General features: G+C 41.0%; 2 protein-coding genes and 1 non-coding gene across 3 annotated transcripts; 1 reads left to right on the top strand and 2 right to left on the bottom strand.

Annotated features, from left to right (window-relative positions):
- Positions 1–476: 476 nt before the first annotated feature.
- On the bottom strand, positions 477–9,300 carry LOC5509719 (coiled-coil domain-containing protein 42 homolog). Its single transcript, XM_032378626.2, has 11 exons — positions 9,067–9,300; positions 6,581–6,654; positions 5,425–6,296; positions 5,255–5,306; positions 4,503–4,679; positions 3,627–3,784; positions 3,247–3,329; positions 2,833–2,942; positions 2,552–2,611; positions 2,084–2,194; positions 477–1,307 (listed from the first exon to the last, which is right to left on the bottom strand). The coding sequence occupies exons 3-11, from the start codon at positions 5,493–5,495 to the stop codon at positions 984–986; spliced, it is 1,146 nt and encodes a 381-aa protein (XP_032234517.2). The 5' UTR covers positions 5,496–6,296; positions 6,581–6,654; positions 9,067–9,300; the 3' UTR covers positions 477–983.
- Positions 9,301–9,547: 247 nt separating this feature from the next.
- Positions 9,548–12,388, top strand: LOC116616635. The gene is made up of 4 exons (XR_007312138.1): positions 9,548–9,615; positions 10,178–10,578; positions 11,148–11,322; positions 12,249–12,388. It is a non-coding gene; the product is annotated as an uncharacterized LOC116616635 (transcript).
- A 930-nt stretch (positions 12,389–13,318) lies between these two features.
- Positions 13,319–22,584, bottom strand: LOC116616634 (lactadherin). Its single transcript, XM_032378627.2, has 4 exons — positions 21,978–22,584; positions 18,654–18,768; positions 16,732–17,042; positions 13,319–14,253 (listed from the first exon to the last, which is right to left on the bottom strand). The coding sequence occupies exons 1-4, from the start codon at positions 22,362–22,364 to the stop codon at positions 14,107–14,109; spliced, it is 960 nt and encodes a 319-aa protein (XP_032234518.1). The 5' UTR covers positions 22,365–22,584; the 3' UTR covers positions 13,319–14,106.
- Positions 22,585–23,082: the final 498 nt, after the last annotated feature.

Below are 23,082 nucleotides of genomic sequence, written 5' to 3'. Positions count from 1 at the left end.
TAATGAATGAGACCGTTTGTGAGTCACTTCAGAGGCAAATTCTCTAACGACAAAATTATCGTTTTGACAGCTCCTTATGCAAGGTGCACATGTGCTGATAAGAGGGAAGAATTCCTATGTCGTTTGTTTGTTAGATAGGGCGTTCCATACAAACTTGTAAACTTAGGGGTGGGGGACGTTCATTATGGAAAGGAGGCATTCTTCTTTCCGTACCTAGAAGAAGTGTAGTGTCAGACCTTACTTTTTGACAGTGTGTGGTCCTATTTTGGGACATGTGGCCCTATTTTCGGACAGTAGGTAGCCCAACTTTCCGGTTTCTTACAGTGCTTCCTTGGAGGTGAACCACGAGGCAATTTGGGGTCTGGGACAACAGCCGCAGGAAGCGTCATCAGAGACCCGGGTAGGAACGCCTGATACTAGAATGTCTCTGAGTAGGTTTTTACCTCGGTTGGCTCGTCGATACCACGTATCCACAATATTTTTATAGTTTGTATTTAGTACAATGCATTCAAGCTCATTTGGCACTAATATACAGTCTTTGTTCTCTTTTGTGATGGGCTGCCCGATACTCTTTGACTGTTACATTTTCACTATTACAGGCTTTGTTCCAAGGTTTATTTAAAACCCGGTATAAAACACTCCATACACAAACTAAATTAAGAACAGACATACTTCTTTGTACAGAAAACTACGAACGGCAGAAACATCAAAATATTGCATATCTTTAATGCATTTTGGTACAAAATCCTTTCCAAAACTATGCACACATAGGTATTTATGTTATTTACAAATTTACAGTATATTTTATGAAGTTTGATTTGTTCTTACTGATTGAGAGATGAGAGCTCTATAGTTTTGCTATGCCTTCGCGTGGGAAGGAGTCACTCACTCCCACGCAATAAGCATGCTTGTCTCGTGTATCACTCTAGGTCCCAAGCCCTCTCGCACAAGGCCGTCACGTGTTATGTCATGTGTTCTAGTGTCTATTTCACATCCGCCGCGAAGCGCAATTCTTGGTGCGGATGTCGCCCGCGCGCCCCGCCGCTCTTAAGCGCGGATTCCTGTGTTTTTACTGTCCGCGCATCCTTCTTCAGAATCGAGGCACTGGAAACAGGTCCATTCGTACTAAGGGGACCCCCCTCGGAAGGCTTTGCTAGCCTGCAAATGTCATTGTATTCGGATATGTGGTCTTGAATCAAGTGTAGTTTGGTATCGTAGTCTAGCGTTTCGACAGGAACCAGAACTCGTCTTTGGCAACGTTCCGATATGTTGTTGATGGCTAACTGGATACGACCGAGAATTTCGCTCTGAAAAAGAAATAACAGAGTTATAAGATTATGCGAAAATAAATGTTATAAATGCCCCCCTCCCTCCCCCCGTGCACCGTGATGATAAAGGCGTCGAAAAGGCTCTCTATAAATATTTAACGTTCAGGCGCCCATAGGCGCCTTGGGCGTTTGATTGACAGACCCGTAGCCAGGATTTTAAGCGGGGGGGGGGGGGGGGGGGAGGGGGTAATTTACATAAAAGCGGACAATTTTCCTTTAGGTAGCTCATCCTACCTCGCAGCGGTACTTAATTTTTCGTAATAAGAGCGGACCTTTCGAGTGGGGGTGTTCTTCCAAGCCCCCCCCCCCTGGCTATGGGCCTAATTGATATAGTAAAAATTATCTTGATTATCCAACTCTTCTTATTACCCTTAGCTGGCAAAATAAATATCTTTTTTACTTTTGATGTGAGTGGTGCTTAGGTTTTCACTAGTGAGAATCACTAGAGAAACCTGATAGCGACACACGAGAGAATCAGGAAATCATACATGCCCAAATGCAAGAAAACCGAGTAGTATTCCAGTGAGAAACAAACATTATAGAGTGTGTTTTTCCCTGTAATATACTGTATGTACCACAAGTAGCTCAGCCAATCAGAGTACAGGATATGTAGTATACCGCTATTAGCTCAGCCAATTAGAGCTTAGGATATGTAATATACCACTGGTAGCTCAGCCAATCAGAGGCACAGTATGTAATATACCACTAGGTGATTTCTACTAAATGATGACAAGCCTCATCGACTGATGACCAACCTGGTGTCTGACAGTAGTCTTGTTGTTGATAAGGAGCTGGTCCAGTTCGGCATTCTTCTGAGATGTTTCTTCCAAAATCTGCTGTAGATGTGCAAGCTCACTGTTGATGAGCTGTGAAAATAGGAAAATACTCCAAATAAATTAAACAGCCTCATCTTACTATAACTCTGGTGCAAGATTGAAATGGCATGTTGTACGCCTCTGCGAGTAGTTTCCCTGAAATTTTGGGGAATGGCCCTTAAACCTTTGAATTATTTCCCTGATTCTACCATGTCTATGCAGACCAGCTACTTTTTCTATAGCTTGTCCATTGTTTTTCTAGTCTGGTGCAAATAGAGGGGCCAAGTAGCGAGTTGTCTGCCAGAAAAGTTCATTTTTTTTATGCGACTTTATTTTCCCTATTTTCACAGTCTCTGTGTGCCTGTTGAGACTTCAATAACCATCTTTGATAGTTGGTGTCCTACTTACCACTAAATGTTGTGTGTGATTGTTGTTCATGTCCAATAATTTCTGCTGTGATTGTTCCACCTGATTAAAGCACAGCAAGCTGGTTATCCTCAAACAAAGCACAGGCATAAAAACAATTGAGCCATAATTTTAAAGCTAGGGCATGATTTACAGCTCAATTTTTTGGGCCAGCAATAGGCCCCCACACTAACATGCTGGAAGAAAAGATTTTCTTGTAAAACATCACATTTGGTGTGACACCACGTGACAGAGAAGGCTGGTCATAGAGATGTTATGCTCACCCCGTCTGCCTTGTCTGATAACATCTGCATTAACGTATGGTTGGTGGCACTGAGAGTCCTAAATCTCATCATGATCCCCATCAGCATGGAGTCGCTTGCTTCAAGGTAATCTGTGACACAAATGTACATCTAAAAAAGGCCACTCATGCTGAAATTTAAAGCTCCCGAACAATAACAGCTTAAAATGGCATCCATTTCCATTGATTAATTCAAGCAAGTGCGTGAGATATTTTCAATCAAATATCATAAAAAATGCTAATGTATATTCAAAATTTTGAACCTTCCCCCAGAATATATGAAAGCTGTATGTACACAGACAGGAAGGGGGTACAAGGTGGAACCTCTGCTTGAGAAGATACTCATCAATAACCTATCATAAATGCTAAACAATCTTACAAAATACCATCCTATTACCTTCAGGTAGGAAGTCCAATACTTTCAGTAGATATTTCTCATAGACAGAATATTTTGCAATCTTGGCTTCTAGTGAGTGTTTCCTGAGAAATAATTATAGATCAGTATATATCTAACATAAGCAGTAGTGAACGCATGAACATCACCTTTTAAGGAACTGTAATAGAATCAAGACCTAGGTGATCCCATATACATAAGTTAAGGTTGGGTACCTCAGAGGCCCTGAGGTGACTAGAACCAAATAATCAAGTGGCTTTTTCCTTCATTTTTGGATTTTGATAGTAAAATATACCTAGTTATCTTTGGTGTGTTGCCACAAACTCACTGCAATTCAGTGTAAATTGAATAAAGATGGCAAAGAAAGGTTGACTACCACTAACCTTGCTTTTAACTGCTGCAATTCTGCAGCCAGAATCTCCTCTTCTTTAGACTTTTGGTCCTTTAGTTTCAGTTCAGTCTGGTATTTCTGAACAGCTCGTCTTCTCTTTGCTTCATTCTCTTTGATGAACTTCTCAAATTTCCCCACTCTATCTCTTATCTGTCAGAGATATAGACAAATACCACTATTGTACCAGTTTGTGAACTTAAACATTATACTTCAAAACGTAATGCAGCAAGTGGTGTGCCTAAACACTTGTTGTTGTTGTTCTTTATACAAAAAGGTAATGGTCAAATGAATACAAATTCACAGATATAACATAGGTAGAGGGGGCTTATAAGTTAAAATGTATCACAAAAAAGGGTGGCCATGAAAAAGGATGTTACACATGTATGTACTGTTCATCCTGGGGGGCAGTCATATGATGTCATTTTGGGGAGCGTGCACCTCTCTATGTACACACCTGGTCATGTAGTTATCATATGGAATCAAAGGCTCTATGATCAAACTTGTGAATGCAAATGTAGTTTCTAAGCTCTTTTTATGTACATAATATACACAAAGATGTTAGGAAAAATGAATTAAAACGACTATATAAAGAATGGCTAATCTGTTTGCAAGGCAAGGCTCAAGGCAAGAACAGAAAATTTAAGCTTGCATGAGTGAACTTTAGTTTGCTGTAAATCTTGTTGAAATCATCATTTTGACTTCATTAATAAAACAGTATTTTCACAGTGTACTAAATGCTTTGCATTTACCAGTTAGAAAGGATAGCATTTGTGGACCCTTCAATTATAAATGACCCATTTTTGGCAGCCAAGTATGGGGGAGGGGTTAGGGGGAGTGCACACACCCTGCGCCTGCCACACCTGTTTACCTGTAGCTGTTTTTTCTTAAGCTCCTCCTCCTTGCGTTTACAAGCTGCCATCCTCTCGGCAAACTGCTGCCTCTTGATCTCAAGGTCTTCCTGGACTTTTTCCACTTCAAGCTGTTTCTTGAGGAGCAGGGTTGACTGGAAAGTCTTGAGCCCTGTTTCCAGTAGTTTGCCTGAAGTCTGAAACAGAAAGAGGCTTGCATAGATATATATGCTTATCACTAAGAAATATTGATATGCTGTGGTAGCTAAATCTATTTCTGTGTGAAAAGTATAAAATTTGTTCAAAAACATGATATTCCAAATTTAGAGAACATTTAAACCAAATTACACAATTTACATTACTTTATAGTAGTTTTTACTCAAAGAAAACTACAATCCTATTTCTAAAAGATATTATATGACTGTATTAAATTTTTGTCAATACTTAAGTTCTTACAGTTGTAAAAATAGTTTCAATTAGCTGAAGAAGATTCTGTTGTATCTATAAACAACACCTTGTAACAATACTGGACCTTCTTGAATTAAAATTTAAATTTGTAACTATAACGGTGATGGTAAGATGATTGGTTTTCGGCTATTTAATAACTTGTAAGATTGAGATCTTAGTAGGGGATCGAACAAAAACCTCGAAATTAAAAGTTTGTTTTGACTTGATATGTTCTGGAGCTGAATTCAAACAGTGGGGAGTAGCAACTTACAAGATCTAAATCAATCCACCAAATTTGGGCGGTAAAATAATCTAACCACAATACCTCGTTGACAACTTGGTACTTTCGAGTTTCGACATCTTCGTCGTCCTCTTCTCTGTTAATTAAAATACATTTAAGAAGACTGGAAGCTGACAAAACTGCAACATCATCCGTCCATAAACTGCAAATATGTCGCTGACAAATAATATACGCAATGCGTTCGAAATACTCACCTCAGCTGTGTCACAAATACGTTCTTCTTTTGCTCTTCAAGTTCGAGCTTGTATTTATCGCTCTCCGCCATCTAAAATGGGATAGGTTTTACGAACTGATTTCCTCGCGCGCCAGATGTTCGAACGCCATTCGAGTGCTCGATGACTGCGTTCGAAAGAACACTCGAGGCCATTGCCATGGTAATAAGCATGCGAAGGCCGCTGACCATACAAAAAAACCAGCGCGAGATCAAATTTTATTTCGGACATTTTTTTATCGTAAAAAAAAAAAAATTAACAACATAAAAAAACTTCTATTTAGACCTAAGGTTTGGGTATCTACTTCTAAAATATTCACAAATCCGGTACTAACACCGCATCAAATGAACGTTCAGAAGAATAAATATTCTTGCATCTTTAGAGGAAATACCCCTGGTTTTGCTAGGATGACATTCTTGAGGCATTCATAGTCTTAACTTCTTAGTCTGCTAAGCAGCCTCTTTTAGTGTCACGTTGACTCTTTATCTAGTTTTTTTTTATAAAACTCTTGAAAAAAACACGAAGACAATCTGCCTTTTGATTCTATACCTGCAAAACCTGAGTCTCCTAGTTTTGCATAAATCCTCCAGTCTCATAATCTTAAATTGATTGTTCAGCAAAAAAAAAACAAAAAAAACAACAAATAAACAGGCAACATCAGGGGTACAGTATGCTGATGGTTCTACATGACTTGTGATAATGCAATCCCCTGCCTTCTAAACTACAATGCTACCACATTATCCAAGATGATAATGAAACAGACTTTTGACTTTGGCTTGTGTCAGGCATATCTTTTGTCACTTTTTCCTCAGTTTTTCCTCTTCACTTGGCTCAAATGGATCAATACTCTTTACCTGAAACAGATGATTAATAAAAACACAGTTTAGTTGCGTGGGCTAACCAGTATCATAATTGGAATAGTCTATGTATAGCACAACCCCTCCATCCTTAGATAAATCCTTGATTTTCCACTAGATAAACCAATCCATTTTCATATTGATATGAGCATATTTTAGTTCTCTGCATCTTGACTGGGCATACAATAGGGCATTCCACGCACATGCAAAATCCACACAGAAAAATGTTAAAACATTTTCATATTGTGGAATGATACCTCATTATCAATCATATTACTTACCTTGGTAAATTTTTCAAAAGCGTTCTCAAGTTTTTCAATGTATTCTCCCTTCTTGAAAATATCATCTTTATTAACTAAAAATGAAAGGGTATTATATTCATTAACCTGTGCAAAGGAGCCTTAAATAATGAAGTCATAATGCAGGGAAGTTCTTCAAAATTATCTGGATTTCATCCTTGTGCTTACCAACCTCACCTCTAAAATTTTGCCGTAAAAAGTCTATCTTTTTCGTAGAAGAGAATAAATGTTAAGCACAATCAAGTTAAAAAGGGCGTTATAGGAATGAATCTGTTAAGTGGTGAGGTGATCAAACCGTAATTTTATGTTATAATCCAGATCAGTATCTATCATCATCAGTAACCATAAGGCTGTAGTCAGGGGATTTGGGGGGTTTGGAGTAACCACCACCACCAAATTAATTCAAGAAAATGTAGCCAATAGATAGTGATGATAGTGACTGATGATGACAGTGACTGATGATGATAGTGACTGATGATGATAGTGACTGATGATGATTGTGACTGATGATGATAGTAACTGATGATGATAGTGACTGATGATAGTGACTGATGATAGTGACTGATGATGACAGTGACTGATGATGATAGTGACTGATGATGATAGTGACTGATGATGATAGTGACTGATGATGATTGTGACTGATGATGATAGTAACTGATGATGATAGTTACTGATGATGATAGTGACTGATGATGATAGTGACTGATGATGATAGTGACTGATGATAGTGACTGATGATGATAGTGATTGATGATGATAGTGACTGATGATGATAGTGACTGATGATAGTGGCTGATGATGATAGTGACTGATGATGATAGTGACTGATGATGATAGTGGCTGATGATGAAAGTGACTGATGATGATGATAGTGGCTGATGATGATAGTGGCTTATGATGATAGTGACTGATGATGATAGTGACTAATGATAGTGGCTGATGATGATAGTGACTGATGATGATAGTGACTGATGATGATAGTGGCTGATGATGATAGTGACTGATGATGATAGTGACTAATGATAGTGGCTGATGATGATAGTGACTGATGATGATAGTGACTGATGATGATAGTGACTGATGATGATAGTGGCTGATGATGATAGTGGCTGATGATGATAGTGGCTGATGATGATAGTAACTGATGATGATAGTGACTGATGATGATAGTGACTGATGATGATAGTGACTGATGATGATAGTGACTGATGATGATAGTGACTAATGATGATTGTGACTGATGATGATAGTAACTGATGATGATAGTGACTGATGATGATAGTGGCTGATGATGATAGTGACTGATGATAGTGGCTGATGATGATAGTGACTGATGATGATAGTGGCTGATGATGATAGTGACTGATGATGATAGTGGCTGATGATGATAGTGACTGATGATGATAGTGGCTGATGATGATAGTGGCTGATGATGATAGTGACTGATGATGATAGTGACTGATGATGATAGTGGCTGATGATGAAAGTGACTGATGATGATGATAGTGGCTGATGATGATAGTGGCTGATGATGATAGTGACTGATGATGATAGTGACTAATGATAGTGGCTGATGATGATAGTGACTGATGATGATAGTGACTGATGATGATAGTGGCTGATGATGATAGTGACTGATGATGATAGTGACTAATGATAGTGGCTGATGATGATAGTGACTGATGATGATAGTGACTGATGATGATAGTGGCTGATGATGATAGTGGCTGATGATGAAATTGACTGATGATGATGATAGCGGCTGATGATGATAGTGGCTGATGATGATAGTGGCTGATGATGATAGTGACTGATGATGATAGTGACTAATGATAGTGACTGATGATGATAGTGACTGATGATGATAGTGACTGATGATGATAGTGGCTGATGATGATAGTGGCTGATGATGATAGTGGCTGATGATGATAGTGGCTGATGATGATAGTGACTGATGATGATAGTGACTGATGATGATAGTGGCTGATGATGATAGTGGCTGATGATGATAGTGGCTGATGATGATAGTAACTGATGATGATAGTGGCTGATGATGATAGTAACTGATGATGATAGTAACTGATGATGATAGTGACTGATGATGATAGTGACTGATGATGATAGTGACTGATGATGATAGTGACTGATGATGATAGTAACTGATGATGATAGTGACTGATGATGATAGTGGCTGATGATGATAGTGACTGATGATAGTGGCTGATGATGATAGTGACTGATGATGATAGTGGCTGATGATGGTAGTGACTGATGATGATAGTGGCTGATGATGATAGTGACTGATGATGATAGTGGCTGATGATGATAGTGACTGATGATGATAGTGGCTGATGATGATAGTAACTGATGATGAAAATAACTGATGGTGATAGTGACTGATGATGATAAGGACCCCGTGATCATGCGGGGTGGTAGTTTCAAATGACAAATGCATAAGTACTCACTGGTAGCTTGTCCGCCGGTTTGATGCACATATATCATGGCCAGTTGTGTCGTGAATATTAATCCGCACATCCCATACAAGAGATATAAGTTGTATTTATGCAGCACCAGCCTGAAATTCATCCATCGGCCCATTTCGATTAAATAATTTGACTCAAATTCCACAAAAATTCATTAAGAAATTCTCTCGAGCGGCGACCATGTTGAAATGTTAACAGAGGGGGTCTGGTTCGGCACCACAGGAAGCCCTAATAACGAGAAGTCATTCAATTATAATGAAATTCTACCATTTCGTTACCCTTTCTGGACTTTTTATAACTTTTCCACTTTAAAAAAGGTTTTTATATATCAATGATATCCAATTCCTTATATTTTTCTTTAAATCGTTTTTTACAAAAAAAAATGGTCGTCCTGTGGTTTACGGAACGCCTAGTAGATGTCACATTATCCAAAGTCTCTACAATCATGCGATCTCACCGGTAGTTCACTACAGAAACATGTCGGACGAAGTTGAACCTCCAGGTAAAAAGAATAAGGCGCTAGAAAGCAAGGTTCGTAAAACTGTGATGCCAATGTAGGACCAATGTTAATTCACACCTCGATTTCTAAAGAACGCGCCAGTGTAAATATAATGGAAAGGACATTCTGCATCTTTATATTTCTATCATCAACCTAAACTCTGCTTTTGCTTGATCGACTGGACAATAAAGTCTTAGAGAGGCTTTCTTATGCAGATTTCAAGAAGGGGGACAGCAATTAAAATTAAATTAATAGGCAAATATCATCAATTTACTTCCGGTCAATTACGTACTTACCAATCTCCCGATGATTCCCAATGATTATTTTGAAAGTTTATTCGAGCATGTGTTTCATAATTAAGAGCAGATTCTAATAGTAGACATTTTTGTCTTTTATCCGTTGAGGTTTCCATTGGCCTGAGGAAAGTAAACTGTTGAAGGTTTCTTTTTGAAAAGTGTCTTTTTTTTGGGGGGGGGGGGGGTGGTGTATAATGATTGACAAGTAATATAATTATCCAACGACCAAAGTCTGATCTATAATGATTCCATAATATTTTGTTTTTGATTGGATTGACAAAATTTGTTTATTTTCCAGAGACAGAATCAACCTCCACCATCAGCGTCATATTTGACAGAAGAACTCAACAAACTACAAAAAGCAATCTTTTCCTTGATAGCTGAGAGCAAGCAGAACTTCAATCTAGAGGAGTTTCTCAGCAGTAAAATTAGCAAGTTAGGATCTTTGATAGGTCATTACTATCAGGTTCTCACTGCGCTTGAAGTCCCTGGAAGAAAAGAGTTGAATGCCTTGATAGGTCAACAGTACAGTGACCCGGGCATACAAGATAGTGCTGAGATGCTGATGGAAGCTGAGGAAGAGTTTGATGACTTCTTGAGGAGTGTTGATAGGCAGATGGTTGATGAGAAAGATGTTGAGGTCACCCTTGGAGGGAAGGCTCCTCTTCATTTAAACCTTGTGGATGTGGAATGGAACAGGTGAGTATAATAATATTAATAAAGTAATGTTCTGGGCTATTGGTCCATGGAGGGTTTTCTAGTCTTTTTAAAAAGTGCAATCCTGCCACATTGTGTCCCTATTCACACAAAACACCTATTTGCATTGGCTAACCTCAAGCAAGTAACCAAGATCTAATCTAACTTAATCATTCATGGGTGTCTTTGTTTAAGTTTTGTTGCAAATAAACTGTTGTATTTTAAATATAAACAATAACAAAGGAGTGGTTGATCAAGATGATAATGTTAAAACATAATGATTATGTTCCATTATCCTTATCATCGTCAATGTCATCACCACCACAACTATTATCATCATCATAATCATTATTATCATCATTATTGTCATAACCATCATCATTGTCATCATCACCACCATTTAAAATAATGGTTCTTATCATGATCATGTTCACATCATGTTCACCACCAGCAGCAGCACCACCATCATTATCATCATCACCATCATGATCATCATCAGCAGCATTTTTAAAATGGTTCTTATCATCATCATCATTAATGCCTGACCATCTGTTTGGTTTTTCTGTCCACAGGGATACCAGTCTTGGAGACATTCTGTCGTCTGTCAGTCCAAAGCATCTAGTGATGATCTTACTGCGTCACTTTGCATGACTGCCGTGACGTGACCATACCGCTCTTGTCCAGTCCAACATGGCGGGACTTGAGGGGCTAGGTGGTCACGTGGTGGTTGTTGGCTTTGGAAACATGGTAGGTGTGATCTTAACACTACTTTATGGTCAAAATAATCAAACATATTAGGTATATTCTCTAAACATGGTATGTACAGTATATACTCTAAACAAAGGAGTTAGGATACTTAGTCAGTGAATTCTTAATAAAATAAACAAAAATGTACCCCCAATTTGTATTGAATATTGAACTCAGCGAATAAAATATTTCTAACCTTAATCTGAAATTCCTGCTTTCTGAGTCAGCGAAATACTTTTTTTTTGTTATACTTCTATTTCTCTTGTCTAAAATAATCCTAGCGATTGTTGTTTTCAAATCTCAAGACATTTCAACTGTACTGTGTAACCATAGCCTATTTAGTGTTTGTGACAAGCCCGAGCCCTCACAAAACCAAGCTTCCTATTTAGGTTCTATATAAAATAGAAAGGAAATGAAACAATGCTTGATTCCATTGCTCGGGCTTGTCACAAACACTAAAGAGGCTATGGTTACACAGTACCATTCAAATGTTTTAAGAGTTGAAAACAACAATCACTAGGGTTATTAAGGTTATTAAGAGAAAAAAAATATATATAACAACCAAAGTATTTCACTAACTTGAAAAGCAGGAAACATTTCGGATTAGGGTTAAAAATGTTTTATTCTCTGAGTTCAATTTTCAACACAAATTGGGGATGCATTTTTTTTTATTTTGTTAAGAAATTGCTGACAAGTTATCCTAATTCCTATGCTCTGAACATGGTATTTACTGTATATACTTTAAATATGGTAGGTGTAATTTCAACACTGCTTTATTGTCAAAATTATCAAACATATTAGGCATACTGTATACCCTAAACATGGTATGTATGTACTCTAAACATCAGCACGGCCCAAGGTGAGTGTTTATGAAACCACAAGCTATATAGCTTATCACAAGTCCGCATATTGTTTATTTACATCAGGTTGGCGCCAAGAAATGGTTAGAGCAAACAAATTGTACATTGCCAATGTATCTAGACCCAGACAGGCGTCTGTACCATGCATTTGGTCTGAAGAGGTCAGTGTTCAAAAGCTATAACATCACAGCCCTTATGTTCTATGCAGAGCAAAAGCGTGCTGGCAGGAAGCTAACAGCCGTCTTTGAGAATGATGACCCGTTACAAATGGGTGGAGACTTTATAATTAATTGCCATGGCAACATGACACTTATTCATCAGAGTAAGTTCTCATTAGACCGGCCTTCTTTGGAAGAACTAAAGGAGAGTCTTAAATCAGACCAGTAACTCAGTGAGCATTTCAGGAGCATTTGGTTTTCATTTCTAGCTAATAGGGACTTGCGCTAAGAGATCATGTGACCTTTTTGGGTGACAAATTCAAAACATGAGAGAATGGTTAAGAAATAAAATCTTAAAATGAAACTAAACTCTTTCTAAAAAAAAGGGTTCTGGTTTTTTTCAGAGGCGCTGAATAATTTGCTTCTTTTGCATTTATTTTGCTGCTAAAAGTCTGAGTGTGCGCTAGTTTGCCACTCAAACAGTCACATGATCCCTTAGCGCAAGTCCCCTATTGACCATGAAAGTTAGTTATACTTATCTAGATTTAGACAAAAGAATTTGTTGAAGACATTCTATGTACTTGGATATAACACAAATGAAATGATGGCCCCATCTGAAAGAGGAAACACACTCAGGAAGGGACTGGAAGATATAGTATGTTAGATCCTGGCAAATATAGAAAATGTTTTCCTTATCTTTTGTAAAAAAAAAACACTGGGCTGATCAGCATAGACTGGATTATCTAGTGTATCCCAATAGCGAAAGTAAACCAAATTTATTTTTGAAATTTACCCTTGAGCAACAAAAGGGCAACAGGACACTCGGAACGTTATTTGTATGCGTGTGTGTGTGTGTGTGTGTGTGTTGGGGGGATGCATTGAAGAAAAGCAATCAAATCAAATTCATTCAGAGAAATACAATCAATAAAGTTCCAAACTGCCATATTATTTGAGTTTGGCAGTGTAAGGATGCTTATATCAATAATAGATAATTTTATGTCTGGCCTTCTATCAGGTTTGTGATTGGCTAAGAGCATGCACTTTATTTATAACTGAGCATCTGCTACTGTATGTACATCATGCATTACATTTTTGAAGATTTTAGTTTTAGAGGTAATTATTTTGTGTGATAAAGCTTTTAGGTAAATTTGATTCGGGGACCTTGTAAATATAAGGCAAATAAAAGCTATCGTTCTGGCTTCCAATTGGTTTACCACAGAAAATAACCATGAAATATATAGGGATGGACACGTTTAGGCAATTTCTTTAAAATCTTACTACCATTTATATGTGCTGCCTGCATGCTTAGTAGAAAAAAGATCCTATTTGGGGAAAGCTATGATTAAACTTTTGCTGCAGGACAATGGGTCTAGTTCTTGTATGGACAATTATTACAGTGAGGACACAGAAAGCGGGGCAATCCTGAACAACTGTGACCAATCAGATTCGGCTTGAACACCGTAAACATTTTGAAAAATAAGTTCAAGCCAATCAGGTTAGGGTGTTTCCATGCTCAATCAACAGACGAAAACGGTTGACTACACATACGTCAAAATGTTTACGGTGCTCAAGCTGATTCTGATTAGTCAAAGTTGTTCAGCATTGCCCACTTTCTGTGTCCTCACTGTAAAGTTAAGTACAGGATATATGCATTTTTCATGCTTAGTTAGTCTTCATGTCATATGTATCCTTTTAAAAAAGAGCTCCTGCAGATAAATAGATAAAACAGCAAAATCATGCATCTTACAGGACTTGACATTTCTACTTTATATGATGCCTTTGCCATATAGCTCCACACGCAATGCACATATGTAACTCCAGGTCTTTGGGTAGAAGCGGATGAACTTTGCTCTCAGTGCAGGAGTAAAGCGATTGTACACAATTATGTTGTTGTTGAGGTTTGCATTAAACACCTGGAAAAAAATGGGTCCTTTAAATAAGCAAAGAAAAAAATCTACACTAAGTTGAAGTCTAAGGTAAGGATAGTGAAGGAGAGCTATCCTTGTAAAGGAGAACATCTGTAGGCAAAGTAATACAAGGGCAGTGAGGGGGTGATTGGGTACAATATCACACCCCAATTTGATAATTTTTAGGTATATTCTTTGCATTATCCACCCCTTTTTATGTCCATTTTCTTGTTTTCCATCAGCCGATTTTTAGGAGTCCGAATCTGCCACTGTAACATGTAAAATACCTTTTGAACATCTCCCTCTTGGTGCACTGTCCAGGCAGTACCATACAGACTGAAGTTATGACTATTAGATAAATTGTCAACACCTGTAAAGGCAGTACCAAACAGGTTGATGGTCCAACCTCTATATACCTTGTCCCTTCCCCCTGTAGCCGGCAATGGCGTTTACCCGGGGTTTTATAGCGAAAAACCCCTCTCGAGTGGTTTGTATACACTATCTCAGATGGCTATCCCTCCTGGTACACTGTCCAGGCAGTACCATACAGACTGATAGTCAACCTCTACATACTTCAACAAGGTGTCAACACCCTCCTGGTACACTGTCCAGGTGGTACCATACAGACTAATGGTATGACCATTACATAACTTGTCAACACCTGTCCAGGAAGTACCATACAGACTTATGGTCCAACCATTACATACCTTGTCAACACATCCTGGTACACTGACCAGGCAGTACCATACAGACTTATGGTCCAACCATTACTTTCCTCGTCAACACCCCCTTCTGGTACACTGTCCAGGCAGTACCATACAGACTAATGGTCCAGGCAGTACCATACAGACTGATGGTCCAGGCAGTACCATACAGACTGATGGTCCAGGCAGTACCATACAGACTGATGGTCCAGGCAGTACCATACAGACTGATGGTCCAGGCAGTACCATACAGACTGATGCTCCAGGCAGTACCATATAGACTGATGGTCCAACCACTACATACCTTGTCAACACCTCCCTCCTGGTACACTGTCCAGGCAGTACCATACAGACTAATGGTCCAGGCAGTACCATACAGACTGATGGTCCAGGCAGTACCATACAGACTGATGGTCCAGGCAGTACCATACAGACTGATGGTCCAGGCAGTACCATACAGACTGATGGTTCAACCACTACATACCTTGTCAACACCTCCCTCCTGGTACACTGTCCAGGCAGTACCATACAGACTGATGGTTCAGGCAGTACCATACAGACTGATGCTCCAGGCAGTACCATATAGACTGATGGTCCAACCACTACATACCTTGTCAACACCTCCCTCCTGGTACACTGTCCAGGCAGTACCATACAGACTAATGGTCCAGGCAGTACCATACAGACTAATGGTCCAGGCAGTACCATACAGACTGATGGTCCAGGCAGTACCATACAGACTGATGGTTCAGGCAGTACCATACAGACTGATGGTCCAGGCAGTACCATACAGACTGATGGTTCAACCACTACATACCTTGTCAACACCTCCCTCCTGGTACACTGTCCAGGCAGTACCATACAGACTGATGGTTCAGGCAGTACCATACAGACTGATGCTCCAGGCAGTACCATATAGACTGATGGTCCAACCACTACATACCTTGTCAACACCTCCCTCCTGGTACACTGTCCAGGCAGTACCATACAGACTAATGGTCCAGGCAGTACCATACAGACTAATGGTCCAGGCAGTACCATACAGACTGATGGTCCAGGCAGTACCATACAGACTGATGGTCCAGGCAGTACCATACAGACTGATGGTCCAGGCAGTACCATACAGACTGATGGTCCAGGCAGTACCATACAGACTGATGGTTCAACCATTACATACCTTGTCAACACCTCCCTCCTGGTACACTGTCCAGGCAGTACCATACAGACTGATGGTTCAGGCAGTACCATACAGACTGATGCTCCAGGCAGTACCATATAGACTGATGGTCCAACCACTACATACCTTGTCAACACCTCCCTCCTGGTACACTGTCCAGGCAGTACCATACAGACTAATGGTCCAGGCAGTACCATACAGACTGATGGTCCAGGCAGTACCATACAGACTGATGGTTCAACCACTACATACCTTGTCAACACCTCCCTCCTGGTACACTGTCCAGGCAGTACCATACAGACTGATGGTTCAGGCAGTACCATACAGACTGATGCTCCAGGCAGTACCATATAGACTGATGGTCCAACCATTACATACCTTGCCAACACCTCCCTCCTGGTACACTGTCCAGGCAGTACCATACAGACTAATGGTCCAGGCAGTACCATATAGGCTGATGGTCCAGGCAGTACCATATAGACTGATGGTCCAACCATTACATACCTTGTCAACACCTCCCTCCTGGTACACTGTCCAGGCAGTACCATACAGACTGATGGTTCAGGCAGTACCATATAGACTGATGGTCCAACCATTACATACCTTGTCAACACCTCCCTCCTGGTACACTGTCCAGGCAGTACCGTCCAGAGAGTATTTTATGGCATATTGTCTGACAAAAAAGCCATAGTGTGGTCTCCCCTGCGTGCCCACTTGGCTCACTATCATAAGTCGCCCGAGGTCTATCTCAAGCCACGGCTGGAGATCAAAAGAAGCAGCCTGCCAGCAAGAGTAATAAAGGCCCTGTCTCATCAGGCGTGCGAAATTAGCATCGTAATAAACTGTTTTGCTAGATGCCCTGATTTGAGCATTAGGGATAGCGCCTGTTTCCATGCCTAGAGCAAAGGTTTTCTCTGAAAATGAAAATGAGAACAAGGATATAATTTAGAAATAATTTAAACAAATATTAAAATACATTTTAAAGAAAATGTGATGATAATATTTTTGCTATTCCTGACATTGGTAAATTTGTTAAATTGGAAATTGATAAATTGTGGTAGAAAGACTATTAGATAATTTGTTGGGATGGGGGTTCACACCTTTTTTGAGAAATGACTTTTTATTTTAGGAGAATCGGCATGAAAATTCTGTGTACACAACCTATTATCTAATGTTTATGTTTAACCCATTGACTCCTGGCTTTTTTGGAGCTGAATTTACAAAAAACAGACTGAAAACAGATACCTCCCCCCCTATTCTGAGTTTCATACAGCCCGTCAAAGTCAAACACAGCTGCACCTAGTCAGCGGTATCCAAGCTTTCCAACAGTGCTTTGCGGTCCCCACTTTTAATCCCTCGTCGATGTGCTGAAGCCAGCACAAGTTGATGGTTGCTTGTATTTTTCATCAAAAAATACAGCTATGAGCATATTAGGAGAGTGTCTCAGGACATCATGAAGTCTTTTGGGGCATAATTGAGTGCTTCGCTTATGGATATTTGCAAGCAAAGGTGGATTCATGATGATTTTTTCTTGTTTGGCTTTGCCCGGATGAGAAAATAATTTTCTAATGAATCACCACAGCTCTCCTAAATGCTGTCTTTTCTGAAACCAAATTGATTCCAAAATTGTTTGCACTGCTATTCTGGGTCTGTATGGCTGGAATTGATTCGTTTGGCTTCGGGGTGAAAAGACTTATAAAAAACCATCTGACTTTGGGGAGAGGAGTGTTGACTGGCCTTCCCCTCGGGAATTTTCCCCTGGATCTCCCAGAATGCTTTGCAATACGTAAAGATATTTTCGTGGTTGTACAATCCTTCAAGGAATGAACATTGTGTTTTGAGGCCAAGAAAATGTACCTGGAGGATCAGAATAAAGGTATCTATTTGTGTCTTGAGCTGTGTTTGCTGATTTCTCTCCCTTGTGTGGTATTTTGAGCGTTTTATTGAGAGGGGTGATTCTGCCTTTCTCTCCTTGTTCGATTTGAGATTTGTCAAAGAACCTGTGCTATTATTTGGCTTAAGAGTAGATGCCAACACCTTGGTTGGATGCATATCTGCAAGACCATTTATCCCTTAGACTGATGCCTGAGTATCTTCATCTTGTTGTGTTTATTTTGAATTTATGAATTTTTTGGGTTGTGGGTACTTCCCAAAGCCGGTACAGGCCGGTTGAAGGGTCAATGTGTTTATATGTCTAGGGAGGCAATTATTTTTGGGAGGCGCTTATTTTAAAATCCGTGGCTCTGGGAAAATGTTTACTCCTGGAACATTGAAAAGTATTGAGAAGCATAGCCTCATGTAGCCGCGTAGGCTAGAAAAACGTTTGCGAGAGATACTTATTTGGGCAGGGGCTTTTTCCCATTTTCCCTCTCAGGTGAGGCGGTTATTATTCGGGATAGGCGCTTATTCGGGAGAGGCGCTTATCCGAACAAATGCGGTATTGCACTCTTCGGTAGCTAGAGGATCCGCGAAACTAACAAAAAGGTGCTTACATGACTCGACAATGAAATAGTTTCGTGTGGTACCTGTGCAGTCTTTGCCCATGTAGAGATGATCACAGGGCACGCAGGTATAACTGTTGTTATGGTGAGAAGGACGACACCGGCGGTCGATGGGACATTGTGTGACGTCACAGGGACTCTGGAAGCAAAGTGGAAACGGTTGGTAATGTTTCAGTGGCAATTTTAATTCAATAAAAATTGACACGTTTCTTTCCATATGATATGACTGCGCACGCCCACCCCCCTCCAAGCAAATCCAGAGTACGCGCCTGAAGAAGTGCTAACGAAGAAGTGCTTATATTAAAGCATATATGTAATAATAAATGTACATATGCTATTTAACCATTATAAAAATGTCTTAACAAAAGGTAATAAACAAATAAGGTTTATCAGCCTCACCAAGCCAGTACGATAGCACCTCTTTCAATGTTTTGCTGTATGTAAAAAAAATCCATTGGAAATCTCACATGCCGTTAAATGATGCCCTTACTTGCTTTATTTCTCGCGCACTTTGCCGCTTTTGAGCTGGAATATCCACTTTCACAGTTACAATACCCCCTGCGTAGGACTCTCTGTATCCGCTCGTTTAGTTACAGTAGCCCCCTGCGTAGGACTCTCTGTGTCCGCTCGTTTAGTTACAGTACCCCCCTGCGTAGGACTCTCTGTGTCCGCACGTTTAGTTACAATACCCCCCTGCGTAGGACTCTCTGTGTCCGCTCGTTTAGTTACACTACCCCCCTGCGTAGGACTCTCTGTGTCCGCTCGTTTAGTTACAGTACCCCCCTGCGTAGGACTCTCTGTGTCCGCTCGTTTAGTTACAGTACCCCTTGCGTAGGACTCTCTGTGTCCGCTAGTTTAGTTACAGTACCCCCTGCGTAGGACTCTCGGTGTCCGCTCGTTTAGTTACAGTACCCCCCTGCGTAGGACTCTCTGTGTCCGCTCGTTTAGTTACAGTACCCCCTGCGTAGGACTCTCTGTGTCCGCTCGTTTAGTTACAGTACCCCCTGCGTAGGACTCTCGGTGTCCGCTCGTTTAGTTACAGTACCCCCCTGCGTAGGACTCTCTGTGTCCGCTCGTTTAGTTACAGTACCCCCCTGCGTAGGACTCTCTGTGTCCGCTCGTTTAGTTACAGTACCCCCTGCGTAGGACTCTCGGTGTCCGCTCGTTTAGTTACAGTACCCCCCTGCGTAGGACTCTCTGTGTCCGCTCGTTTAGTTACAGTACCCCTTGCGTAGGACTCTCTGTGTCCGCTCGTTTAGTTACAGTACCCCCCTGCGTAGGACTCTCTGTGTCCGCTCGTTTAGTTACAGTACCCCCTGCGTAGGACTTTCTGTGTCCGCTCGTTTAGTTACAGTACCCCCCTGCGTAGGACTCTCTGTGTCCGCTCGTTTAGTTACAGTACCCCTTGCGTAGGACTCTCTGTGTCCGCTCGTTTAGTTACAGTACCCCTTGCGTAGGACTCTCTGTATCCGCTCGTTTAGTTACAGTACCCCTTGCGTAGGACTCTCTGTGTCCGCTCGTTTAGTTACACTACCCCCCTGCGTAGGACTCTCTGTGTCCGCTCGTTTAGTTACAGTACCCCCTGCGTAGGACTCTCTGTGTCCGCTCGTTTAGTTACAGTACCCCCCTGCGTAGGACTCTCTGTGTCCGCTCGTTTAGTTACACTACCCTCCTGCGTAGGACTCTCTGTGTCCGCTCGTTTAGTTACAGTACCCCCCTGCGTAGGACCCTCTGTGTCCGCTCGTTTAGTTACAGTACCCCTTGCGTAGGACTCTCTGTGTCCGCTCGTTTAGTTACACTACCCCCCCCCCCCTGCGTAGGACTCTCTGTGTCCGCTCGTTTAGTTACACTACCCCCCTGCTAAGGACTCTCTGTGTCCGCTCGTTTAGTTACACTACCCCCCCCCCCCCTGCGTAGGACTCTCTGTGTCCGCTCGTTTAGTTACAGTACCCCCCTGCGTAGGACCCTCTGTGTCCGCTCGTTTAGTTACAGTACCCCTTGCGTAGGACTCTCTGTGTCCGCTCGTTTAGTTACACTACCCCCCCCCCTGCGTAGGACTCTCTGTGTCCGCTCGTTTAGTTACACTACCCCCCTGCTAAGGACTCTCTGTGTCCGCTCGTTTAGTTACACTACCCCCCCCCCCTGCGTAGGACTCTCTGTGTCCGCTCGTTTAGTAACAGTACCCCCTGCGTAGGACTCTCTGTGTCCGCTCGTTTAGTTACAGTACCCCCTGCGTAGGACTCTCTGTGTCCGCTCGTTTAGTTACAGTACCCCCTGCGTAGGACTCTCTGTGTCCGCTCGTTTAGTTACAGTACCCCCTGCGTAGGACTCTCTGTGTCCGCTCGTTTAGTTACAGTACCCCTTGCGTAGGACTCTCTGTGTCCGCTCGTTTAGTTACAGTACCCCTTGCGTAGGACTCTCTGTGCCCGCTCGTTTAGTTACAGTACCCCCCTGCGTAGGACTCTCTGTGTCCGCTCGTTTAGTTACAGTACCCCCTGCGTAGGACTCTCTGTGTCCGCTCGTTTAGTTACACTACCCCCCTGCGTAGGACCAATCCGCATTATTGTGCATAATTTGCGATTTGTATCGCATAAAAAAATGCGCATAATTCGGCTTAAAACACATTTAATCCCAGAAGGCCTGTCTATTGCGCTCGGGCGTCCTTAATTTAAAGCCGCATTGTCACCAGTTTACTTCCAGTCGATTACGTAACAATCTTCGATGATTTTTAACGGAAAACGGGAAAAATATTTCAAAATATTGAAAGCAGTGTGTCTGTTGGAAGTTTCTTCGAGGATGTGATCGATAATTAAGAGCGGATGGCCTGTTAAATATCTCGGATTCTAATAGATTCTTTTGTCTTTAACGGTCCGTCGGACCTCCGGAAGTAAACTGGTGACAATGCGGTTTTAAGTTCATAATAAACCACAAAATTCCCTCTTATTTGGCTGACATAGTCGGGCAGGGTCCGGCTAGCGCGTCGGAAACAGTTCAGCGCGTCGCGGGGTGTTAGCTCAGAAGTTTGCAACGTAACTTGGGCTTTCTATAATCTAACATGGAGAGCGCGTCGCAAACATGGCACATTTCAGCCAAATTAGAGGGGATTTCGTGGTTTATAAACAGAATTGAGCCTAAAAATTATGTTCCCACCACCTTTGCTCGTAGTGAATGACTTCTAATCGCGTCACCTTTCCACTTAAGTATTGATCAATCAAAAAGCTAAAGTAATATACCGTTAGTTTGAAAGTTCGAACCAGAAAGCGATTTATCAGCTGGAAATTATTGAGTAGAGTTCCCGGACTATGGAAAATCGCAGTAAAACTATTTCTCTTTGTAAAAATCGCCGACCTTAAACTCATAATGCAGACTTTTCAAGTTCTTCTGAAGTTTGTCGAAGTTGAGGCTGCGACGGTCAGTGGATAAATGCTCGCACCAGCACCGCTGGCCACTGGACGAGTTGGACGAATTGCAGATTCCAGCCTCGACATTCACCGAGAAACACTCCTTGTTCCAAAGGCATTCAAACAAGCAAGCCAGTCCACTTTCCACAACAAGGGAGCGCACCACTCTAGCGTCTGTCAGATATGACGCGTTATGCTCGATTAAGTTCCCAAACTCGAAATCGAACTCTCTTTGAAGACCCAATGCTAGATTTTCACCTTTTGTTATATTTTGAACAAAAACTAGAAATAGAATGCAAGCGATTGCAGATGCGAAAAGGGCGACAGATTTCATTGCATCTCTGTTCAAAATGACTATCAAACTAATGAGATCTTAGAGAGAAAGAGATTGTTATGTGATTTCTAAGATGAATTATTGATCACTGCACAAATAAGAATAATTTGTTGCCATATGACTGCCTAGTCACTGATTGATTTTTTAGATTTAGATTGATTTAGATTATTTTCTAGATTTTCCGGTATTGTTACACAAATTATCTAGAACAACGACGAATGGCACTGCGTAGATAAACTTCGTCAAATACAATTCAACTTCTTTTTTCCTACGCACATGAAACATACATGTCTCTGTCTGTCTCAGATGGCCTTTGGCGGATCCTGGGGTGTCTCCGTTCAAAAAACTGCCCCCTTTCAGTTCAAAATAATGCTTGTTCTTTATTAACAACAGCAGTTTGTCAAGCTACCACCAGATATGCTAATAGATTTAAAAAAAATTATATTTTGTTCGAGCAGAAAAAAACACATATATCTAGCTATCTATATCATACATCTCAGTAATTATATCGCATCGGCATAGCCAAGTGCAATCTGGGGAAACCTTGTTTTCATAGTGGAACCTTTGTGGATTTATTGCGGGCACAATGGACAATGTAGTCAACGTTGTGAGACTAACGATCTAGAGGATAAAAAAGGGGAGAAGGGAAAGTGTATTCCCCCGGCCCCCTAATATCCTATCACCACCCCCCTAGATCCACGTCACGCTTAACAGTGTC

This window comes from Nematostella vectensis, chromosome 7, assembly GCF_932526225.1.
Source record: "Nematostella vectensis chromosome 7, jaNemVect1.1, whole genome shotgun sequence".
NCBI lineage: Eukaryota > Metazoa > Cnidaria > Anthozoa > Actiniaria > Edwardsiidae > Nematostella > Nematostella vectensis.
Note: the sequence above shows the minus strand (reverse complement) of the source record. Positions and strands in the feature narration are given on the sequence as shown.

What these genes read in the sequence shown, in the direction of transcription:
- LOC116616634 (XM_032378627.2), bottom strand. Translation starts at nt 22,364, where the DNA reads ATGAAATCTGTCGCCCTTTTCGCATCTGCAATCGCTTGCATTCTATTT. An exon ending in GTCTGCATTATGAGTTTAAG is followed by an intron (nt 18,769 to 21,977) that starts GTCGGCGATTTT and finishes CTTTGCTTCCAG; the next exon opens with AGTCCCTGTGACGTCACACA. An exon ending in CATGGGCAAAGACTGCACAG is followed by an intron (nt 17,043 to 18,653) that starts GTACCACACGAA and finishes TTTCATTTTCAG; the next exon opens with AGAAAACCTTTGCTCTAGGC.
- LOC5509719 (XM_032378626.2), bottom strand. Translation starts at nt 5,495, where the DNA reads ATGGCGGAGAGCGATAAATACAAGCTCGAACTTGAAGAGCAAAAGAAG. An exon ending in GTATTTGTGACACAGCTGAG is followed by an intron (nt 5,307 to 5,424) that starts GTGAGTATTTCG and finishes TTTAATTAACAG; the next exon opens with AGAAGAGGACGACGAAGATG. An exon ending in AGTACCAAGTTGTCAACGAG is followed by an intron (nt 4,680 to 5,254) that starts GTATTGTGGTTA and finishes TTTCTGTTTCAG; the next exon opens with ACTTCAGGCAAACTACTGGA.